At 34.7% G+C, this 23,285-nt stretch overlaps 2 protein-coding genes across 3 annotated transcripts; both read left to right on the top strand.

Annotated features, from left to right (window-relative positions):
* The first annotated feature begins 2,660 nt into the window (after nt 1-2,660).
* Nucleotides 2,661-14,622, top strand: lmbrd2a (LMBR1 domain containing 2a). The gene is made up of 18 exons (XM_079871773.1): nt 2,661-2,802; nt 3,632-3,885; nt 4,533-4,630; nt 4,791-4,889; nt 6,362-6,529; nt 6,626-6,836; nt 6,923-6,997; nt 7,376-7,489; nt 7,801-7,984; nt 9,909-10,090; nt 10,632-10,765; nt 10,862-10,967; nt 11,932-12,029; nt 12,131-12,234; nt 13,227-13,273; nt 13,374-13,482; nt 13,594-13,693; nt 14,310-14,622. Exons 2-18 carry the CDS (start codon nt 3,712-3,714, stop codon nt 14,374-14,376), a joined length of 2,070 nt encoding a protein of 689 aa, XP_079727899.1. The 5' UTR covers nt 2,661-2,802; nt 3,632-3,711; the 3' UTR covers nt 14,377-14,622.
* A 1,486-nt stretch (nt 14,623-16,108) lies between these two features.
* fam111.2 (family with sequence similarity 111.2) lies at nt 16,109-21,955 on the top strand. 2 transcript variants are annotated; one of them, XM_079872477.1, is made up of 6 exons: nt 16,109-16,211; nt 17,577-17,653; nt 17,784-17,846; nt 18,528-18,602; nt 18,843-18,908; nt 19,247-21,955. In XM_079872477.1, exons 2-6 carry the CDS (start codon nt 17,624-17,626, stop codon nt 21,029-21,031), a joined length of 2,019 nt encoding a protein of 672 aa, XP_079728603.1. In that variant the 5' UTR covers nt 16,109-16,211; nt 17,577-17,623; the 3' UTR covers nt 21,032-21,955. The 2 variants fall into 2 exon arrangements, with proteins under 2 accessions (XP_079728603.1, XP_079728604.1); XM_079872478.1 differs by lacking the exon at nt 18,528-18,602 and having other exon boundaries at nt 19,247-21,949.
* Nucleotides 21,956-23,285: the final 1,330 nt, after the last annotated feature.

The raw sequence follows: 23,285 nt of genomic DNA, 5'->3' as shown, positions 1-23,285 counted from the left end.
AAGCAGGCAATCGCGTCCAAACTTTAGTGATGAAATGTGCACTCGGTATTTAGCACAAATATCGCCGCCTGGTGGACAAAGAGTTAACCAGCAGAAAAATATCTAGACTGAAGTTTTGCATAGTTTTGGTCTAAATGCTTGTGCTTTAAATGCTTTAAATTAATTAAAATTAGCCAACATTCATCATACGTTTTCATCCTAGTGATTAAAAAGCATTATTTTTAAAAAGCATGAGATACTCTTATAAAGAATATATTCTCCACATCTCTTCATGAGGTCAATTCTGGCATGCTTTTATATAGAGAGAGAGCCTATATATATATATATTAATAAGAAATTAAAGACATTTATAAATCTAAATTTAAAAAATATATATTTTTATATTCGATTAAAATATTGTGTTTGTTTATGAGTGGCAATATAATTAAATAGAATTTGAATATATATATATATAAATACATATATATATATATATATATATTTAAATACATTTATAAATACAAATTAATTTTATTAAAACATTGTGGTAGTTCATTATTGCCAATATATATATATATATATATATATATATATATATATATATATAATAAAATATTGGCAGTAATATGTATACAGGACCCATTTTTTATAAGGGAAAATAAACAGGAAAATAGACAAAAAGGGAAAAAAAATATTGGTGATAATAATATGATGACTTTGCCATATACACCGTAATCCAGTGAGCTTAAAGGGTTTAAGATCAGAGGCTCAGATGGCTTTAACATCCACACACCTGTTAACTGTGGCGATCCGACTCTCTCCGTCCCGCTTGTGTGTGTGGCAGTGAGTGCAGGGACGAGCTGAACCTCCAGCATGAGCATGAGCGTCCAGGCCTGGCTCCAGTCTGCTGATGTGCTGGTGTCTCTGCTGCTCGACTCTCTGGGGAACACGGACTACATGGAGGACTGGGATCTGTGCCTGAGATTACTGGAGAATCTGAGCTTGGATCTGCTCGGTCAGGTGCAGTGTTTGCTGGAGGACCGAGTGGTGTGTGCTCAGTTCCTGGGCTCGCTGTGGGCAGACGATCTCTCGGCCTGGGCTTTCCTCAACATCTAGACCTTCATGTTACTTCTACAAATCAATGGAGAACAATGATCCAGAGGATTTCAATGCAGCAACGCTTTCTGACGGACTCTTATCGGATGTCATCATATTCTGCTCAACTTCATTCACAAATAGGGCCTAAAAGTCGAAAAAAAGGTACAAAAGCTGTCACTGGGACAGTGCCCTTCAAAGGGGTTCTAATATATACCATTTAGGACTAATATGTACACTTTTAGGACTAATATGTACACTTTAAGGACTAATATGTACACTTTAAGGACTAATATGTACACTTTTAGGACTAATATGTACACTTTTAGGACTAATATGTACACTTTTAGGACTAATATGTACACTTTTAAGACTAATATGTTCACTTTAAGGACTAATATACCATTTAGGACTAATATGTACACTTTTAGGACTAATATGTACACTTTAAGGACTAATATATACCATTTAGGACTAATATGTACACTTTTAGGACTAATATGTACACTTTAAGGACTAATATGTACACTTTTAGGACTAATATGTACACTTTAAGGACTAATATATACCATTTAGGACTAATATGTACACTTTTAGGACTAATATGTACACTTTAAGGACTAATATGTACACTTTTAGGACTAATATGTACACTTTTAGGACTAATATGTACACTTTTAGGACTAATATGTTCACTTTAAGGACTAATATACCATTTAGGACTAATATGTACACTTTTAGGACTAATATGTACACTTTAAGGACTAATATGTACACTTTTAGGATTAATATGTACACTTTAAGGACTAATATGTACACTTTAAGGACTAATATGTACACTTTAAGGACTAATATGTACACTTTTGGTACCAGTATGTACCTTTGAGGGACTAAAATCCACTGTTTAGGTACAAAGGTGTACCTTTTGAAACGGTACCGCCACAGTGACAGCATTTGTTGAGAGTGCATGAAAAGTTTGCACTTGGTTTGTACCATAGACTGTAAAAAAATAGGTTTGTACACTCTTTATTGGCATCTGACCATCAACTCTATAGCCTAATTTCTTTGATTAATGGTGACATTTAATTTCTTCTAACACTGTAATGGTTGCATATTCCATATAAACACAGTATTATGAAATATAAATGAACTGAGGGACCTTTAATCTTGTGTTTACTAAAACAAAAATTTACTTCACAAAATTGTAAACAAATAGAATTCAGTAGATTTATATGAAATACAAATAAACTGAAGGGCCTTTTATGTTGCTAAAACTAATACTATACTTCACATAATTATTATTTTTTTTTTTTTTTATCAATGGAGCTAAATCAATGTAAGCACAGCATGATATATAAATAAACATAGGGACAGTTAAATTTCCATGTTATTAAAACTAAAATTTACATCACAAAATTATTCATAAAATGTAATTTAATGTAAACACAGTAATATGAAATATAAATAGGCGGAGGAAACTTCAATTGCCCGGTGTTTTCATGTTACTAAAATCTAAAATTTATTTTACATAAACCTGTGGAAAAACTACATTTCCCACAATGCATCACGAGAACCGGAAGCGCATCACTGCTCAGTTACGTGACACGTCAAGAGGTTCTTCTGTACACAAATGTCACGGACAGCTTAATTTCTATCACGAGATGTGATCATTCACTCAACGGACCTTCGCTCTGTCTTCAGATATCGTCCTGACAGTCTGGTTAACTCGTAAGTTTCTGTCCATGTCTTTCTAATGTTTTATTAACGGTCAGAGAATGAGTTGTAACGGAGAAGTCCTCCGAGCTGTGACAGAACACAAGCTTTTTGACTCTGTACTATTAATTACGCAATGATTGACGTGTCATGAAATACATTTAGCGACCGGTAATTTTAGGTATTCAACCTTAACGAAATAATTTCAAACACGATATTACAACGGTAGTAAATTCAGTATTTAGCACCGGTTTTACTTGGGTTTCTGATACTTTCTATTTTTTTTTCTCCTTTATTTTCTTTCTGTTAGTGTTTAGTTAACAATTTAATGTAAACATTGATTATTTAATTAAAAGAATTAAACGTCTTTGAGTTATTATTTTTATTGTTTACATCATTTTAATAATTCACGTTTACTGTTAATCGATTTAACAGTAATACTTTTTTGTTCCATTGCTTAAGTGTGTGTGTGTGTGTGTGTGTGTGTAATTTAAGTAACTTAATGGAAACATTAAATGTACATAATAAAATGACAAATTATTTGAAATTATTTTTATTTTATAATTTGAATTAATTTCTTATTTTATTTTAGCATATTTCACTCATTTTATTTGCTAAAAAGAAAAAATCATTTATTTGTGTAACTATATATATATATAATAATATGCATTATTATACATTTTAAAATGCAATATATTTTTTTATACTTTTTATTTGGGGGTAAACACATTTCCTGGGAATTTCTTTGCAAGATTCACCCTGTTTGTTTCATTGGCTTTGATTACAATGTTACTAATGTCAATATTAGATTATGAATCTTGATAAAGTTGCTCTATCCAAACAGTGCTTGTGTTGATGGCGAGTCTTGTGCCAGTCTGACGGGTTACATGTGAGAGAGAGAGAGAGAGAGAGAGATCAGTCGGGATGAGTGGCGTGGCGCTCGCGCTGGAGGTGGTGGTGGTGTTCTTCCTCGCGCTCTTCTTGCTGCACCGCTATGGAGACTTTCACAAGCAGCATCGGATGGTCCTGTTCGCCACCCTCCTCGCCTGGTTCCTGTGCTTCCTCATCGTCTTCATCCTCCCGCTGGACGTCAGCACGGTGAGACCTCCTGGAAGCCATACTACAGACAATACTACAGTAGTCAACATCTGAAGTGGATCAAAACCTTTCATCAAAGTTATACATGAATTACAACAATACCCGTTCTTGTCTGAGGGCAACTTCAAAATGTTGACTACTGTAGTTAGGAGTGTTGTGGTTTAGTAGTTGGAAACTGAAAGGTTGCAGGTCCATAAACATAAGAAGTGTTCTCTGTATGGATAAAGTATGAGCTAAATGCAGTCTTGGGAAATTCAGAAAAGTTAAAAAAAAATAAAAATAATAAATAATAAATTGTGCAATCTTTATAAAATTATAGTTGAAATGATTATGCAATATAACTGGACATTTAATGGAAAGTATAGAAAATTATGTAAACTCACTTTACTACTCTGCAAATGACAAATTCATAATGAGTAGAGTTAGACTAGTGGCTGATGTTTACATTTATAATTAAGCCATTTAACATATGCTGTTATCTAGAGCCATTTACAAAACATGCTTTAGTGTATGCATGACTGACATGATCAACAGATGGCAAGCATGCAAAACAGGACATTTCCTGCGGGGAAAAGAAGCACTAACAAAACACAAATAAAACCTAAATCTGTTGTATTCTCAACGCTTGTTTCCTTGTGCATTTGCAGACCATATATAACCAGTGTGAGATTGATAGTGTCCACCTGATGCCGAGCCACATGCAACGTGATAATTCCTCCAACACTTCGGTATTTCCGACACAAAGGTAAAGAGTGCTTTGGTCTAAGGAACAGCTCTAGGAAGAAATAAAGCCTTGACATTTGTTTGTTGTACAAATAGTGCTAAGACTTTAATGTTTAGTTAACACGCTGAATATGGTTATACATTAACTTTATCCACATCGCCTCACCTTCTCCTGATTATAGGGTCGCAAAGTCTTGCCATAAGCCTTGGAGTTACATCCCAGATGGGATTCTTCCCGTGTTTTGGAGGGTGGTGTACTGGACGTCACAGTTCCTGACATGGTGCGAGAGAAATTATGTCATTCCTGTGTTTCTTTACAGTAAAGTGCAACTGTAGGGTTCTGGAAATAAACATCTTTTCAAGACAGATCTACAATGAGATCTGATATTGTTAAATGTTTTTAGCTGCAATGCAATATTTTCACTCAATTAAAAAAATAAGTTTAAACCCTCTGGTACTTTTCGGTCATCTTTGACCAAAAGAAAATGTTTTTTTTGTTTTTTTCCCACACTTGTCACACTTGTTCGTGGTCAAAAACGACCGCATTGGAAATGAATGGGGAAGTGTTTGGTACTGCGCCCAAACTAAAACTTACTGAAAGCTATTTTTTTGCGATCTCAACCTCAAATTTGATTTAGATTTATGGTTTTGATTTTCTTACAGTTTTAGAGTAAAACATGTTTTGGAAAAAATATATTAAATTAAAAAAATTCAAATGGTATTTTTCATAAGGATAAATGTAAAATTGTATAACTTTTTTCAAGTTTATTTTTTTATAACTTTTTTCTCTTCAGCAATAATCTGCCAAGTGTCTCCTTTAAAAAGAGACCAAATTAAAGTATGTGCTCCAAAGCATTAAAGCTACACTGTGTAATTTTTTAAGTTGATTCTTAGCAAAAAACACTTTGTTCTTTCAAAAGGATATGTGTTTATTAATGTGTAATTACTTCCACCAACTAATAAAGTATTCTCTTAAGCGTAAAATCTGTCATTTATAATACATACGAGCGAGTCGCTCGAATGGCGGCAGCCATGTTGCGCATCCATCTTGAAAATACATTCGCCAAAGAGGGACATACCTGGAAATTCAAGCTTCGCCTTTCGCGTATTTACACTCAGTGGCACCGTGACGAATGCGAGGGGGAGATTACTCGCGACTGCCGGCAGATTTGAAATAATACGGCCACCGTAGGAGTTAAAACGCCCTCAGAATGGGAGGGGCTAGAAAGTAATATTCAGTTGGTAGTCGTATACAATTTCACCGCTAGATGGGAGAAAAACCTACACAGTGTAGCTTTAAAGATTTGTGACAGTTTAAATTGGAAATTTAATTTTCAGATCCATGCTCAAAAAGTGAATAAATGGATTATAACCACTACATAAATATAATTTAGTACTGTAAAATCCCCTAAAAATACAAAATATTAAATAAAAAAAACATTATTGAACTAAAATATAGTACAATCATTTCATTGAAAAAAAAAAAAAAAATTCTGTAATTTTTGACAGATACGTGAACAGTACCTGAAATGGACATTACATCAAATAAGCTCAGCAGTAAAATCCCACTCTTGAAGCATTGCAAATCATGCAGTCAAGTATTAAACTTAATATATGTAATACTTGTATATATTTAAATATTCTGCAATAAACATATATGTAAACATAAATTATAAATTCAGTGTCAGATTTTGCTCTTACAAAAGTATAAAGGATTTAAAAAAAATCTAACAACTTGTTCCCATGTGCGCAGGCTCTTGATTCCCTTCATGCAGTCGTATGCACGTTCAGGAGGTTTCTCCATCTCAGGGAAAATAAAAACAGCCCTGATAGAAAACGCCATTTATTATGGCACATACCTGCTTATCTTCTGCTCCCTGCTCATCTACGTCGCCGTCACTCCGAAGTGGCACCTCTCCTGGTTAGTGTTACGCCCTCTTCTTTCCCCTTCAGCCAATCACAATACTCCTTTCATTTGTTGAAAGCTAGCTGACATATTTAACCTATATTTGTAAAGGTCTGACTTGCGGACGATTGGCATTACCGCCGCCAACACCTGGGGGCTTTTCCTGCTGGTGTTGTTGCTGGGATACGGCCTGGTGGAAATCCCGCGCTCCTATTGGAGGGCATCGTGCCACGGACAGCTGCTGGCAAAGACGTACTTTAAAGCAGCGAAACTGATGACGGAAAAAGCAGACGCCGAAGAAAACCTGGAAGATGTTATGGAGGTGAGGGATTGTCATTTCTTTGATCAAAGTTCATGCATTGTCTTATCAAAAAATAAATGCACACTTAAATGTCCACTCTTTTGCAGGATGTCAGAACGGTTAATGAAACAATCAAATACAACCATCCTCTACGCAAATGCATTGACACTATTCTGAGAAAGGTAAGTTTCATGTAATCTTCATCCTACTGATTGTGCATATGTAAATATGTGGTGGTTCCCAAATGACAGACTATACACTATGCACTCAAACAAGTGGTGAATGAATTTTATATAGGTTATTTTATCATTCAACATCTGAGTCTGATGCCCCTCCCCCTCCGCTACTTAATTAAAGCTGTGACAATTGAGTGCATGAAGTGTCCAACATTACACACTTAGTTTTTTCAGTTAATTAAGTGCTTCATGGGTATTTAAAGTGCACTTTGCACTATTAAACTCTACCCTCACTATTTATACTACAAAACATCATAGAAAAGTGCACAAGTACGCAAATTGTGATGCACCTATGGAGTATTAATACCCTCACATCTTTCTCAGTGTCCTGTAGAATACCAGGAAAAGATGGGCAGAAACATGGACGATTATGAGGACTTTGATGACAAAGGAAACCCTTATCCTAGTAAAAATAGTTTAGTCAAACTACATAAAAAGGTAATAGAAACACTGCAGATATATTGAATATTAATATAAAGCAAATTCACTGATGTTTATTATTTATGAATAATATAAATATTATTTACAATTTTTAAAAATGTCACTTTTAATATTTAAAATTTAATTTAATTTTAATATTAAATGCATTTAAAATTGTAAATTTAAGTTTTGTTAATTTCAAATGTAAAATATAATTATAAATGTAAATGTTATATAAATATAAAATTAAATATTTTGTATTATATAAATGTATTTATATTCAAATATCATGATTGAGACTTCTGCATTGTATTGATATCTCCCGTCAGGTGATCTATGCTGTTCAGAGGCATAACCGCACACAAGTCCAGTGGCAGATTCTATTGGACGAGGCTTTTCACTTAGAGGACGTGGCCAAAAACGAGACGAGCTTGACCCACCAGTTCATTCACAGCTTCCCCTCTGCAGAACCGCCTGGATGGATCAGCAAGTACCTGTACACGCCCACCGTGGGTGAGGAAACCTGTGAACACATTCACTCTCTTTTGTAGTCGAAAATACCTTTCTGCTCTTACTACAATAACACCTTTATGAGAGAGACAGAGATCTGCAGTTCAACAGAGTAAAGGCTCATTCACAATGAGCACGCCAACAAACAAACCTTTAAAACAATGCATTCCTGACAAACAATGCAGCAGGACATGCTTTTGAGTCTCTCTTATGATTTTAGAAGTCCTCAGAAGGACTTCTGAGCTGTACTAGGTTTAGCAGATACTTTAAATTTACAATGCTTTGTGAATTACTCTTAGATGAAAAATTTACCAGTCCTAAAATTAGGAGTGACATGCCCCTAAATTTCCACTTTAGGAATAACTTTTAGCCTTTGGATTTTTTGTGAAGATGGTCTATAGCCCTATTCGTATGGGATTAACTTTACAAGGGTAGATGGAGTAATGTAAATTTACCACAGGACGTCTGTAATATTAATGGCCAATTCGCACGGGATAAGATATCTCAGTAAAACTAGCAGAAGTGGGAGAGTAACTCGATTTGCGCATCGCCGTCACCCTCCTGTCGTCCTGTGCGTATTACGTTGCTTCCTGATATCATGTGCGCAAACACATAACCTATATTTATACATATAAAACAGTTAGGTCTGGTCGAACGATGTATTAATGAACTTCAGATTGGATTGTGTCGGTAATAGGCACTTACCTAACGCTAAAAGATGTTTCGTGCCTCTAACAAGTGCTGTCGATCTTCTTTCTGATCAGAATGGTGTGTGGAAAACACTGGAGTTTTGCCACAGACTCGTCCCAGCATCTAGAACGCAACTGAATGCTTTTTCAGACGTCTCCATACTTTAAAAACCGTGGAAAACTACTTTTAAACAGGAAATGACGAAATATTTACGTACATATTTACAGCAGGTCTATTCGCACGGGATTACTATTACCTGAGGTAATTTTTCCGGACCTTTTTACTGAAGGTAAAAGTCGCCGTAATCTTTACTGACATTGTCCATAATGATTACTGAGATGCACATTCGGACGGACCTAAAATCACTGAGAAGCTCTGGTGATTATTACTTTACCCCACCTCTCCATGTTAAACTAGTCCCGTCCGAATAGGGCTTAAAATATACATCTTATTACCTTTATCACCGTTTATTTGATGCCTACAACTGTGTTTGCTCATCTGTTTCTTCAACGCAAGCTTTACCTGGGCGGTTTCTGCAGCTCGATATTTTAGGATTTTTCATAAAACCAGACTGTTCCACAAACATTGCAATCTTGCTAAACTTGTTTTTGTGGAACAGTCTTGTTTTATGAAAAATCCTAAAATATCGAGCGTCAGAAACCGCCCAGGTAATGCTTGCGTTGATGAAACAGATGAGCGGATTTTTCGACTTCCTCAAAAACAAGTTTAGCAAGATTGCAATGTTTGTGGAACAGGTTTTTTTTGCCAAATGCCAATGGAAATATTAATAGTTTTCTTATCAAATGTCAATCCACTTTGAAAAGACTCTCTATAGTATGTATGTTTGAAATGGTTGGTTCATTTCAGCACACATATGACTATTGTCCACCTACCCGTGACCAGCACAAAGAGAAATTCTGGGTGTTGAAATGCGGTTGCTAAGTTGTTCTCAAAGGCTCGGACCCCTCCATCAATGGAGGTCTATGGGACTTTTGCCTGTTTTGTAATCCAAGTATGATCGCTTACAGAACAGAACACCTTTCATCAACAAGCCGCACAATTTGAGATGTCATTCATGTCAGAGCGCACACATTGCACAGTAAAGTTTGATTTTTAGGGTTAAGGATTTGTTCAAATCGCTAACCTTAAGTAATGAATGCTATCATAAGCTATGATATTGAGTCAAAGGAGCAGTTTGTATAGGTAATAACCTCATGCATCTCTCTCTGTCCTGTAGAGTGGTACTGGGAGTGTGTTTTCCGGCGCTGGTGTTATCGCGTGCTGGCTGTGCTTTTATGCCTGTTCTCTGCAGCCGTGGTCTGGTCTGAATGCACCTTCTTCAGCACACAGCCCGTTCTGTCTCTCTTCGCTGTCTTCATCCAGCTCGCAGAGAGAGACTACAACTACGTTTACATAGAGGTGAGGAACACAAGCACAATTACACATCTGCACACAGCCAATCAGAAAGCTGTGTACTTCCGCCAGCACGGCTGAGAAATGCAGCGAAATTAACTTTTTGTCACATGCATGAAAACGCATTTTGCATTATTTTTATTACAAATATTTTTGAGCCCATGACTGCAATTATTTAGTTGTTCACTGTAAACAACCACTTCTTGGGGCTTATTGCTTTATTTTCTTTCCAAGTGGGGGAAAAAAACATATTTGGTTTACACTGTAAGAGACTTGAACATAACAGAATCAAATAATTAATCACAATTATTTGTATGACAATTAAACGTCAGCACAAAATTCATGATTGTGACAGGTCTACGTGGTGCTTTGCAAGTAATACGTTTTATACTTAAAGTCAAAATAAAATGGTTTGCAAACCATTTTACTTGCATAATGTCACATTAATAAGTGAACCAACATGACTTGGGAATTATTGGTAAAAAGTGGTTGGTGAGGTTAAAAAAAACTACAACCTGTACATTGTTATTTTGTGTGTGTCCTCTAGATGGCGTGTTTTGTCACCATTTTCTTCTTGTGTTACTGCGTGTACTCCACTGTGTTCCGGATCCGAGTCTTTAACTATTATTACCTGGCCCCTCACCACCAGACGGACGCCTACAGCCTGCAGTTCAGCGGCATGTACGAAACACCACGTGACTGTTACAAAAACCATCTCGGGTTGTTTTGATCTGTTGCTGTATCAGTATTCAGCTTTTCATTCTGATTGATGTGCAGGTTGTTTTGTCGTTTGACGCCTCCGCTGTGTCTGAACTTTCTGGGTGTGATTCACATGGACTCCACCATCTCCCATCAGAAGAGACAGCAGACAGCGTACAATTCAGTGAGTCACACACCACTCATGCTAAAATACGATCACACATCTATATAACTAGCATGTAAGACTTTAATTGCCTGGATTATATAGCTATAATAATGATATTTTCATTCTTTTATTCAAAGTATATCTTCATGACATGATAGATTTATTTAAATGTATGCATATAACAATACTTGGTAATAAACAACAATATTTACTTTATTTTACTACATTTAAATTAAACTTTAATTTACTAAAAATGCAATGACCACTTCTATGAACACTTTTTATTGATGATGGGCTGAATTTGAGTTTTGAACTGGAATTTTCAAACCAATATTTTACTACTGACTTTTAAGTCAGAGACGCTATTAAAATATCTTTGTCTTGCGAGTCTAATGTCTATAATGAAAACTAATTGGCATACATTACATAAAGCATATTAAAATCACAGCATTCATTTGCGATTAACTTGAGAATAATAATAATGAATATTGTTTTTCTCATGCATTTATATGCAGTCCCTGCAAACAATGTATTGAAAAGACAAAAGATGAAGGCGCTATATTGCATTTTTTGCAAATAATCATATTTATGGTTATACACCATGTATGACCATATGATTATTTGCTAAAAATGCAATATGGTGACTTGTTAGCACATTTATTGATGTTGCAAACAAAATACAGAATTTGTGTTTTTAATTTGAATTCTCAAATGACTATTTTTGCTACTGTGCTTTAAATCAGAGACACCATTAAAATATCTTTGTCTAATTTGTCCATAGGAAAACTAATTGGCCATATAAAAAGCATATTAAAATTACAGCATTAATGATGTTGCTTAATTTTATGTCATATTTTATATCATGTACACTCAGTAAATCACCCAGCCGTATTGATACTAATGGCCACATCACTCCAAAATCTTTCTTTCTCTCTCTCTCTCTCTCTCTCTCTCTCTCTCTCTCTCCCTATGACTATGATAGATAATGGGATCCATGCAGGTCCTATCATTCATCGCTAATGGATTTTACATTTATTATCCTATGCTCATCGTTTTGCTCTGCATTGCAACTTACTTCAGGTAAGATGTAACTCCCAACAAATATTTAGCTTTGAAATATTACAGAGACTGTTGTTGTTGGAAGGCTGTTAACTCTTTGTTTTTCCTCTTGTTCATTCTAGTCTGGGCACACGCTGTCTGAATCTGCTGGGCTTCCAGCAGTTTATGGGTGAGAATGATCTGACCTCTGACCTGGTGGACGAGGGGAGAGAACTCATCCGGAGAGGTACAGTACTATAGACCAAATTCTAAACTGGTCCAAATCTACATTAGTCCAAACCTAATTGATAATTGATAGAATAGTTTTAGCAGATATACACAAATTACATTTATTTTTATTTTTGTATTATTATTTGATGTAATCGCAACAGTCAAAGAAGGACTGGATGATATTGCTAGATTCTGTATATCAATATTTTATTCAAAGTATATTTTCAATCAGAATATAATTAATTACTTTTTTTTCAGTCAATCAAAAATCAAATCTGACTTTTTCAATCTGAATAGAATAAAAATGTTATGCTTTTAAAATGTACAGTCATAGACCTATTGCAATTAAAACGAATTATAATATATATATATATATATATATATATATATATATATATACACACACTTTTCAAAAAAGAAATTAATACTTTTATTTAGCAAGGATGCATTAAATTGATCAAAAGTGACAGTAAAGACATTAATAATGTTATACGTACAAAAATTATATTTCAAATAAATGCTGTCTTTTTATATTTCAAATAAATTTCAAATAAATGCTTTCTATTCATCACAGAATCCTTTAAAAAATAAATAATCACGGTTTACACAAAAATATTAACTAGCACGATTTCTGAATGATCATGTGACACTGAACACTGGATTAATGATGCTGAAAATTCAGCTTTGATCACAGGAAAAAATTGCGAGGAATAAATATTAAAATAGAAAAGTTATTTTGAAAAGTAATAATATTTTTTTAAAAATCTGTTTTTACTGTATTATTGAACGAATATGCAACCTCTGTTAACATGAAACTTCTTTCCAAAACATTACAAATCTTGCCGACCACAAACTTTTGAAAAAGAGTGTATATAAAAACAAAATAACGATAATGTATTTATATTTGTAAATTATATAAAATATAAAAAAAATGTCAAATATTACAAGTTATGTCATGTTAAAATTTCACTGTTTTTAAAACGCTCTAAACGTTGCTCTTGTTTTCAGAAAAAAGAAAACGTCAGAGAACAGAGGATGGCGAGAGCAGACGGAGAGTGAGTTTGATTCTGCCTAAACTGCCTCACATTTAATGATGAGGATAGATTACAGTACTGTACCTGTCTGAACCCCGTTCATCACGTCTCTGTCTGTCAGGAATGGAGGGAACGCTACAGTGATCAGAGGGAGAGGTATGGCGGGAGGAGCAGAAGTGCGTACTCAGAGCTGAAGGAGACGGACGGCTCCAGCACAGACACTGGCAGAGGTGAGGACAGATTCACACTGTTAGTCTTACTGAAAATACTCTAGCTTTCAGTTCTTGGTCAGATGTGATGAAGAGCATTGGGTTTGTGTGTGTGTGTGTGTGTGTGTGCAGCTCAGTCTCGTAGAGATCGAAACGACAAGGCTGAATTACTACAAGACGCTGAACCGTTGGACTTCACTGGAGAAGAACAGCTGGAAACGGATAACAGGAGGTCTGTATTAATACATTATATCTCATAACATAAACATACTTTCAGTCATGGAAACTGATAGCATGAGCTTGAGAATATTGTTCTTCTTATGCATTTTTATGCTGTCGCCCAGAACACTTTTTTTTAAAGACTAAATGTTATATTTAGTTATATATTTATGTTATATATTTAAGGATTATTGAATATTTATTTTGTTCATACAACACTTCTTACCCACGTAAAAGAGAAAGTAAATATATATACATACATATATACATACATATATAAATATATATAGAGAGAGAGAGAGAAAATAAAATATATATATATTTACTTATGTTTAATATTAAATACAATAATTATTTAATATTAAATACATTAATTGTGTGATGACGTGTAAACGTTCAGGGATTTTGATTTGATTTACATTACTCACTGATGCTTTTACTGAAAGTAATTTGAAAATGATGAACATCACAAGCTATTTATCATAAGAGCCAATGGCATTTGCCGCACACAATGACACATTTCAAGTATAAGATATAAGAAGAAACTATTGGGACATTAGGCATTTTATAGGTTTTCATTGAAGAACATGTAGCTCTCGTTGTTAATGGATGTCATCATCTCTCTGTAGGTACACCGCTGGAGGACATTACCTCGCGACCTCTGCATCTCGTAGCCGCATCTTTGATGATGTATGAGAACAAGGAGAACAATAAAGGGAAACTGTTTGCACTTTTTAATCTTCACACTCTTCCTGAAGTGTCCAGTGAGGGACTGCAGCTTTAACGCTTCTGTGTCTCTTTGTACTGAATGTGTTTTCTGTGTGTTTGTGTGTGTGTGTGTTGCTCTTACCTCCCATCGTCCCTTTACTTCCAGATGAAGCCAAAATAGCAAACCCCACATACTGTACACATGTGTAGTGCACTGAAGATACAGCATCTTCACAGCAGTGACGGTTGGTGTTCACGCAGAGGAACATTATTATTATGTGGCTGAAAAAGGGAAGAAAAAGTGTCACGTTAGTTCTCTATAGAATCCTAATTTGAAGTTTATTTAAGGTTCATTACACTTCATACTCTGAACTTTCACCCTCAGGATGAGAACTTGTTTGACCAGTAAATCTCCAACAGGAAACACTTCTGTCTTTTGTTTGAGGATTTTGATTAACCGTTCATTATTTAACAGATCACACTTTAAAGTTACAGAAGAAAATATGAAGAATATGTCTCATTTTGGTTATTCAGCTCGTGTTTTGTACTGTAAACTTCAAATCTCTTTGATCAAAAAGTGAATGCATATAACATGAATGCTGTTTTACTTTTTCAATTATGTTCTATTTATTATAAATGTCTCTGAATTAATATTAAATTACTGCTACTCAGAGCTACTGAAATTTTGAAGGACAATTTGTGCTTTTTTTTTTTTTTTTCTTTTTCTTTTTTTGGGATGACACAAGTCTGTATAGCACCTGTTTTATTTTCTTTCTTTTATTTGTTCTTGTTTTTTTGAATTTCCTCAATACCTCAAATAAATATTCCTGAGATTTTAATTACCTTTCTGTACAATTTTCTATAACTGAATGAGAAAAGTCGTCTTGATATTTTAATGCTGCTCAATGGCAGATTTGAGTGCTTTTAAAGAACATTTAAAATGCCAATCTATAGTCTCATCATGCAGCTCGCACCCATAATTCAGAGTTAGAGCCAAAAAGGAATGAGTTTTTTCATGCCATTTCTGTTTTTGTGCTGTCTCTGACATTCTGACATCTCTGACAAAATCTCAAGTGCTTTAAGTAGGCATTCACAACACTGTAGCAAAGTCCCTTTACCACCTTTAGCATATATTTGAAGCAATATATGGGTATTTAACTAATTTATTATTTAGCCAACTGTATGTTTCTCTACAAGATGTTCTATTATGAGCTGAACAAAACATAACAATTCATGAAATTAAAGTGGACTGTATTTATTTATTGCCATGCCAGTGATTAACAGAAACATATTTCTACATAAGTTTATATGTGAAGTATTTTGAGTTAAAAATAAATTAGCTCCAATTCTGCTGGATACCAGATATATAAGGGTACAAGGAAATTAAATAGACAAATTAGCTAAATATAGCATTGGGAAATAATTATAAAATAGAGACAAAAATGAAGGTAAAATACTAATTAAAAGCAACTTCGACAAACACTGGCAAATTAATCAGGGTATAGGTAGAGAATAAACAATATATTTAAAAATCTATTCAAATTAAAACCTTTATAAGTAGAAACAGAAGATTATTTCTACGTGAATCAATGAAGCCATGATTTTACCAAAGACTGTACTTTTATTTGATCATTTACTCACTCCAATATAATAGGTGGCGGTATGCAGCTTTTGCAATGGTCTATAACCCGCCAGAAGACAAAGAAGAGTTTTTAATATTTTGCGCGCGCTGCATCATGAGATCAGATTACACTTCCACATAAAGGAAAACAGACGACACGCACTTTCTCCTGCTTCTTTTAAGCTATTTTAACTCACATAAGGTAACTTTTTCATACAAAATATCATATTCAACTACATATAATTACTACAACTTTTAAAAAATACATTCTAGCATGAATTATTTCGGTTATAGCCTACTTTTAATGGTTTCACTTGTAATAAAACAAACAAATGCTGTAAAGGATCAAATGCGTTTGTTGTGACTTACGTATGATTTTTTGGGGGGAAATTTGCATTTTAGTGTGTAGCCTATCTATGAACATTAAAGACTCTAAAACGATTATACCAAAGGTGTTTGGATTAGTGGCTTTTCGTTCATGAACAAAATAAAACCGTGTCGAATCACTGTAGTGTCACTTGAGGCGCTTTGGCGGCTTCAATTCCCGCTTTCACAGATTGAGGCGCTTTGGCTTTTCCCGCTTTCACAGATTGAGGGCTGCGAATGGCTTTAGTGAATGATTTACTGGACGACGAACGTGTTCTTAATCAAATGCCTTTTAAATACTGCTTACAATATAGGCTTTGATTTGCCTAATGTTTTCAAAACTAGTGCAAACAGTAGGAACCAATACAAATGTATTTTTTGTCACAATCTCCTCGCGTTTTATAATTCAGCAAATAATTGGAAAAATACTGGAAGACATTTTTCACACAACTGGATTGTAAGCAAATTTTTATTTACCAATTATGTTGACTGCACTATACATACTTTAGTAATGTAGAAGCCTATAATTTTTTTTACAAAATGTAAAAAAAAAATTTTTAAGAGGCAGTGTGGAGAAAAAAATCTCTGATAGCCGAGGCACTCCTTAATTAAAATGTCTTTATTGCAAAAATGACAAGCAGATAGAAAACTGATCTTATAATGACAAAGACACACAAGTAGAAGCAAACACACAGGTGCTGACAATCAATGTTGAAGATCTGCAGGTAATTGCTAGGACACGCCTCTCACATGGTTCTCAGCACTAAAGCTATAAGTCACAATAATAAACAGAAACACAGGCAACAGATAGCATGCATATATATTCATGCATACATTGCTAGGGCACGCCTACAGCACCTGTGTGTTTGCTTCTACTTGTGTGTCTTTGTCATTATAAGATCAGTTTTCTATCTGCTTCACTATGCCCTGAAGAAGGCCCCATGCCGCTACACGTGGGCATTTTAAAGTTGTCCAGTTAGGACATGTCATTTTTGCAATAAAGACATTTTAATTAAGGAGTGCCTCGGCTATCAGAGAATTTTTTCTCCACACTGCCTCTTAGATGTTCTACCTTGGACCGAAGAGCACCCAAATCAAACTCAAAAGGAATTGAGCACGCCATACATCTTGAATCAAAATTTTTTTTTATCCGATTTCTTTGAGATATTAATCTTAAACTCATAATTTGTCCTCTTTACAGAAACACTGAATTGCCAACATCACTCTCGATCAACACCAGCGAAGAAAATGGAGAACAGCATTTTGAATTATTTTTCGGTGACATATATCTGATTAATAAACATTGACTTTCAAATTTCTAAGCTTCCCATTCTTTATGGGGGTCATATTGAAATGTTTAGCCTTAATCTAAATAATTATGGTAAAGATTGTGGAATGTCTATTTCAGAAAAAGCCAGCTGACAGCAACAGTGAAGCCAAAGGGGCGTCACAAACTGGTGAAAAGGTGCAGGTAAACCCATGATATTTCAATAATAATGATTCAGATCTAAGAAACCAAGTTTTAGGTAATTGCTCATGTCTCAGCTAATGAAGATATCAAGGTCAAGTAAATAAGCAAGTGCAAAAGAACTATACATTTTTCGTTTATTTCAAAATAAATAAAAAACTTTTTAAAAACCCATGTCTTTAATCATTAGTTCAGAGTCACTGAATTGTCAAGCTCATAAAATAGCACTATAAAAGTAGTCTTTATTGTGCACTATATTCCCAGACTTCTGGATGGCATATGTAAGGAAAACAAACAGATCAAAAAATGCCATTATTCAGCTAAGTTTTTCTAAAGATAAAGTTTTTCCCTCCACATTTGTTTCTGCATATTTTCAAATTTTGGTCAGTTCCTCGCACAAAGCAACTCTATGGCTTTAGAAGACTTGCAATATATAGAAAGTTTAATGTACTACTTTTTTTTCCCACTCTGAGATTTCATATTTTAAAGTGTTGCATGTTAAAGAAACTAACAATCTTACATACTTTGAGTGCACTTTTTATTAATTCTGTGTGGCAATATAAAATTCAATGTAATTTTCGTAATGTCTTGAATTGTATTAGATTCAAATGTGTTCAATTAATAATAATAATAATAATAATAATAATATATGCTATTTTAATGTTGCTTATGCCATTGTTCTAGAAAAGAATAAATATTACGAGCAAGAAAAATGGAATAGGAAAAGGAAAAGTCAACAATGGCCGTGATCCTCTAAAGGTTTGTTGCATACTGACATATCTGTATCATTGGATGAGGAATATTTAAGGGTCTTGTGAAAAAGTGTGCGGAATTTCTCTAGCTAAAGTATTTTGGAAAGACAAAGCTTCTTGAACGCTGCTTTAAAAAGCCATATCTTTAGAGTGACAATTTTTTGCATTGCTTATTATTTATAATATGATGGTAAACCTTCACTAGTGCACTCCTATTAACTATACTGTTGTGTTGACATTCACTCAGGAAAGGAAGAATGATGTTTTCAAGGATAAAGTTAAAGAGGGTCCATCAAAAAGCCATATGCAGCAGGTTTGTGAATTTGAATGGTACTTGGTGCTTATCAATTCAAATGCCTTTACCTGTATTGTGCCTCTGCAGATCGCCGTGTAATCAGTGGCTGATCTTCTACTACATGAATAATACACCTAAATTAAAGAATAAAAAAATAAAAGTGTGCATTATGAACATTGTGATCAGTGACTTGTGGATCCAAAATAAATCAAATTAAAATTGTATGGATACTCGTCCTTGCTGTCTATTATTCGCATATATCATAATGTTGCACAATATGGTAATCATTTTATGGAAATCATTTATTTATAAATGTTTAAATGCTTTTTGTATTCTTGTTCTTCTGAATTTATCAGTGCGACGAGGGGCAAAGCCACAGTTTCAATTTCCGCTACAAATTCAAGAAACATGCAGTGGGATGTGATACATCCAAGACTGTGCTTGATGCTCTTAATACAAACAAGATTTTCAAGAAGATTAACAAAGAAAACATGGAGAAAGAAATAGTCATCAAGAGATCCAGTGGAGAAGTTCCTAGAGCTGCTGTGAAGACCGATTTCCCCTGCTGTCTTATTGAAAAAGATGAGCTCTTAGACATAACCTTCATCAAAAATACTGGAAATGATACAAAAAAAACAAAACCTGAAAGGCTTTCATTATCCAATGAATCAGAAAACTTTGTGATCTTTTACATTAAAACAAAAGGAGGGGTGAAAGTGAAACGCTTAATGAAAAACAATGAGCTGAGGAAGGAAGTTGAGGATGTCTGTGTGTACGCACTCAAAGAAGACAGACTGAAGGATGCTCTTCGGCGTGACGGACGCTTCATCAATGTCATATTCGATAAAGAGTGCGCACTCCGTGAGTTTGGGAGTGAGACAATCACTGGAATGTCAAACACTGTAGAGCATCTTGATGGAAAGCATTTTGAGATCATTGTTATCAGTGATAAAAACGAGCCAGACAGCCAAGAAGATTTCTTGAGTGATGTCAGCCCTGAAATGAATGAAGCTTCAGCCGCTGATTTGAAAGAAAACGTTGATCCTAACCAGCATCCCGTCAACACTGAACAAGAAGAAACTCAAAAAAGAAATGCAATGAAATCCACAAAAACTTCAGCTAAATTCTCTAAAATAATTGACTCAGAAGAGATTCTGGGAATTCTGCGTTCTCAGTTTAAAGATTTACTGGAGACGTTAAAGCAGCGAGAGAACCTTAAGAACAAGACTCAGATCCAGAAGTTCTTCAGAGCAGAATATGATAAAAGTGTTGAGATTTTCTCTGAGGTGTATAAAATAAAGGAGCTCATGAGACTCTCTGACTCGGTGTGTCAGATTCGAGTGGAGAGATCCGCCAGAGGAACCGGCTTCCTACTCTTTAGGCAATTTATTCTCACTAACGCACATGTTGTTAGGGAATTTCTTGAGTCTCCAGACAAGCTTTCTTCTACAAAGTCTTTAGAAGCTGCATTTGATTTTGAACGTCTGGACTCAAAGGTGAAGCTGGTGCGGGTCAAGAAACAGATTGCTGCTTACTGTAACATAACAGACGCCAATAATAGGCGTCTTGACTTTGCTCTTCTTGAACTGGATGCTGGTGATGAAATCACAGGTCGTCCTGAGTTGCTCGATAGTTTTAGTCCTGGCCCCCTTCCTAGTGGTGGGATCTGTATTGTGGGACATCCAGGAGAAGGGGTCAAGAAAATGGACCCCTGCTTCATCATTGAGAAAAATGATCTACAAGAGGCTGCAGATAAACACGTATCCGAGAATTTCGATTTCATTAATGTGATTACACAGAGGAGTTTTGAAGATAAATGGGACATTTATGAAAACCAGATGAATTATCATTCTTGTTTCTTTCACGGATCTTCTGGCTCTCCAGTTTTTGATGAACACTGCAAACTAATTGGTGTGCACACAGGTGGATATGTGTACAAAGGAGAAAAAGGTAAAACTAGGAGCATTGTGGAATATGCCTATTCCATGCAGTCCATCCTGGAAATGATCAAAGCACAGGCAAGAATAAGAGGTTCGCATGATATTGTTAATATCTTAGAAGCCTACAGCGATAAAAGCTATGAGTATGGAACTGCAGATCAAGAGATTCAGACCGACTGTGAGATGGAAGTTTCTGATTGAAGCCGTCCACACATTTGTGCCGCCATTTCTTTGGGAAAACATGACATCAAGCTTTCAACTCTGAGAGATTCTTCACTGTCATTATATTGTTTCACATTTCATATAATTCTTAGCGACGATTGTGTGTTCAAAAGCAAAGTTACACTTGGTTTATCTTATTTTTGACAAGTGTAAAGTCATGTATCTCACCTGCAGGTGATTGTGGGTCTGACTCGTGCCAAGCGAGCAGAACAGTGAACATTGTTAATTTGGCAGAGACTAAAATTAGAGCTATTTGTATCTTTACATTGTTATTCATACATACTTGTGTATATATATATATACACATACATACTCATTTCACTTATGCAACAATTCATTCACTCATATATCTTTATATGCATTTTTCTTATATTTTTACTTTTTATGTCTGTTGATATAGTGATTTTACATTGATTTATCTGAATGTTTTGTCTTTGTTGTAAGAGATCATGTTCAAGCTTTAACAGTAATCCTCTTTGAATCACACAAATTCACCAAATTAATTGATTTGACAATCACTGTAATAAGAGACAACAATACTCAATCAATAAAAAGCCCAGATCACGGTTCTTCATACCTGGTTGATGGATGTAGATGTCAGCTACAACAAATAAAACCATTTAATATAACAAATACAGCTTTAATGTTTATTCCACTTACATTCATTGTTCCATTAGTGTGTGATTCATGTGTTGGTTAAGGTTTTATTGCTGCTCATGTTAGCAAGCTTTTGGGATCTTCAGTTTGTTGGGTCTGAAAATTGTTTTGAATTTCCTGTAATTAAGAAATAGGAAAACATTGAATCTTTATACATAATCTTGCTATTCAAACTCTGAATGAATTGTAAAACTAAACATTAATTTGTATTACACATACAATACATTAAATAAAACATGAAAAGGCTTGATGTTTTCTGTCTTATGTTGATCCATTTCCCAGTAAAACAAGTTTCAGACATATTGAAAGTTAATTAAAAAAGTTAATTCGTTCAACTTTGAGGAGTACACTTGCATTTAGATGACCTCCAGGTCTAGCAATTTCATTGGTTTTCCAGCATCTGGAGGTTTTTCCTGAAGACTATATTGAGCAGTTTAACTGCTCAGGACAAAAAGGGACTTGCTATCACTAAACATAAATACGTTTTTTGATCATCCAGGGAACAACACAGTATTAAGAACCTCAGATACTTTGATCTCCTGAGATACGGACAATACAAACACATACTGTAACTTTCCCCATGGTAGTATTCAAGGAAAAGTGGGAAAGAACAGGAATACATACATAAGTAAGCGAGAAGAAGATGTGATGTCCAGACATACAGGATTAAATAGAACTTTATTTATAATGAAAAAGCATGTTGATGGAATATGTGAATATTGCAATAGCAAAAGAGACAATAGAGCATATCATTAATTATGTATTATCCTAAATACCATCAAGCTAGACAAAGATTGATTTTACAACTTGGTGAGAACCAGATGACATTAAATTTACGTGATATACTGAAAAGAGGATCTGGTGAAATTTGTTTTCACTTTTTGTTTTTGTTTTTTAAGATAGCTGGGTTATTAAAAAGAATTTAAGGTAGTGTAGGTTGACATATTATATTGATCCACACTCCAGTTCAGATGGTGGCGCTAATGCACCAAAAAGCTGGTTGCCAACCGCCATTGAAAAAGAAGAAGAAGAAGAAGGTGACTTAAAACATCTATGGAAAGGAGCGCTCTTAAAGTTGCTGCACCTTTATAACAGAGTGTGGGAGGAGGGAAGATTACCGAATGCATGGAAAGAGGCAGTAGTCATTCCAATAAGAAAACCCGGCAAGGATCCTTCTAAACCCACTAGTTATGGGCCAATAGCATTAACATCAAATGTATGCAAAATTATGGAAAGGATGATAACAGAAAGGTTATCGTATATAGGGCCTACTAGAAAAAAGTGGAAAGCTAGCAAACTATCAAAGTGGTTTTAGGAAAGGAAGGAGTACCATGGATTCGGTGATAAGACTAGAAAATGAAATAAGAAAGGCTCAGGTTAATAAAGAATCAGTCATTACAGTGTTTTTTGATATAGAAAAAGCTTATGAAATGATGTGGAAGGAAGGATTGTTAATAAAGTTGCACTTGATGGATGTAGGTGGAAGAGTTTTTAACTGGATAAAGAATGTTTTGTTTGAAAGAAAAATTGAAGTACGAATCGGGTCAGACATATCAAGTCAGTACGCTGTGGACAA

Source organism: Squalius cephalus (assembly GCF_949319135.1).
Source record: "Squalius cephalus genome assembly, chromosome: 5".
Lineage (NCBI taxonomy): Eukaryota > Metazoa > Chordata > Actinopteri > Cypriniformes > Leuciscidae > Squalius > Squalius cephalus.
The sequence above is the reverse complement of the archived record's forward strand: the minus strand, read 5'-3'. Positions and strand labels throughout refer to the sequence as shown.

What these genes read in the sequence shown, in the direction of transcription:
- fam111.2 (XM_079872477.1), top strand. Translation starts at nt 17,624, where the DNA reads ATGGAGAACAGCATTTTGAATTATTTTTCG. An exon ending in GCATTTTGAATTATTTTTCG is followed by an intron (nt 17,654 to 17,783) that starts GTGACATATATC and finishes TGTCTATTTCAG; the next exon opens with AAAAAGCCAGCTGACAGCAA. An exon ending in CAAAAAGCCATATGCAGCAG is followed by an intron (nt 18,909 to 19,246) that starts GTTTGTGAATTT and finishes TGAATTTATCAG; the next exon opens with TGCGACGAGGGGCAAAGCCA.
- lmbrd2a (XM_079871773.1), top strand. Translation starts at nt 3,712, where the DNA reads ATGAGTGGCGTGGCGCTCGCGCTGGAGGTGGTGGTGGTGTTCTTCCTC. An exon ending in TCCCGCTGGACGTCAGCACG is followed by an intron (nt 3,886 to 4,532) that starts GTGAGACCTCCT and finishes GTGCATTTGCAG; the next exon opens with ACCATATATAACCAGTGTGA. An exon ending in ATGGCGAGAGCAGACGGAGA is followed by an intron (nt 13,274 to 13,373) that starts GTGAGTTTGATT and finishes TCTGTCTGTCAG; the next exon opens with GAATGGAGGGAACGCTACAG.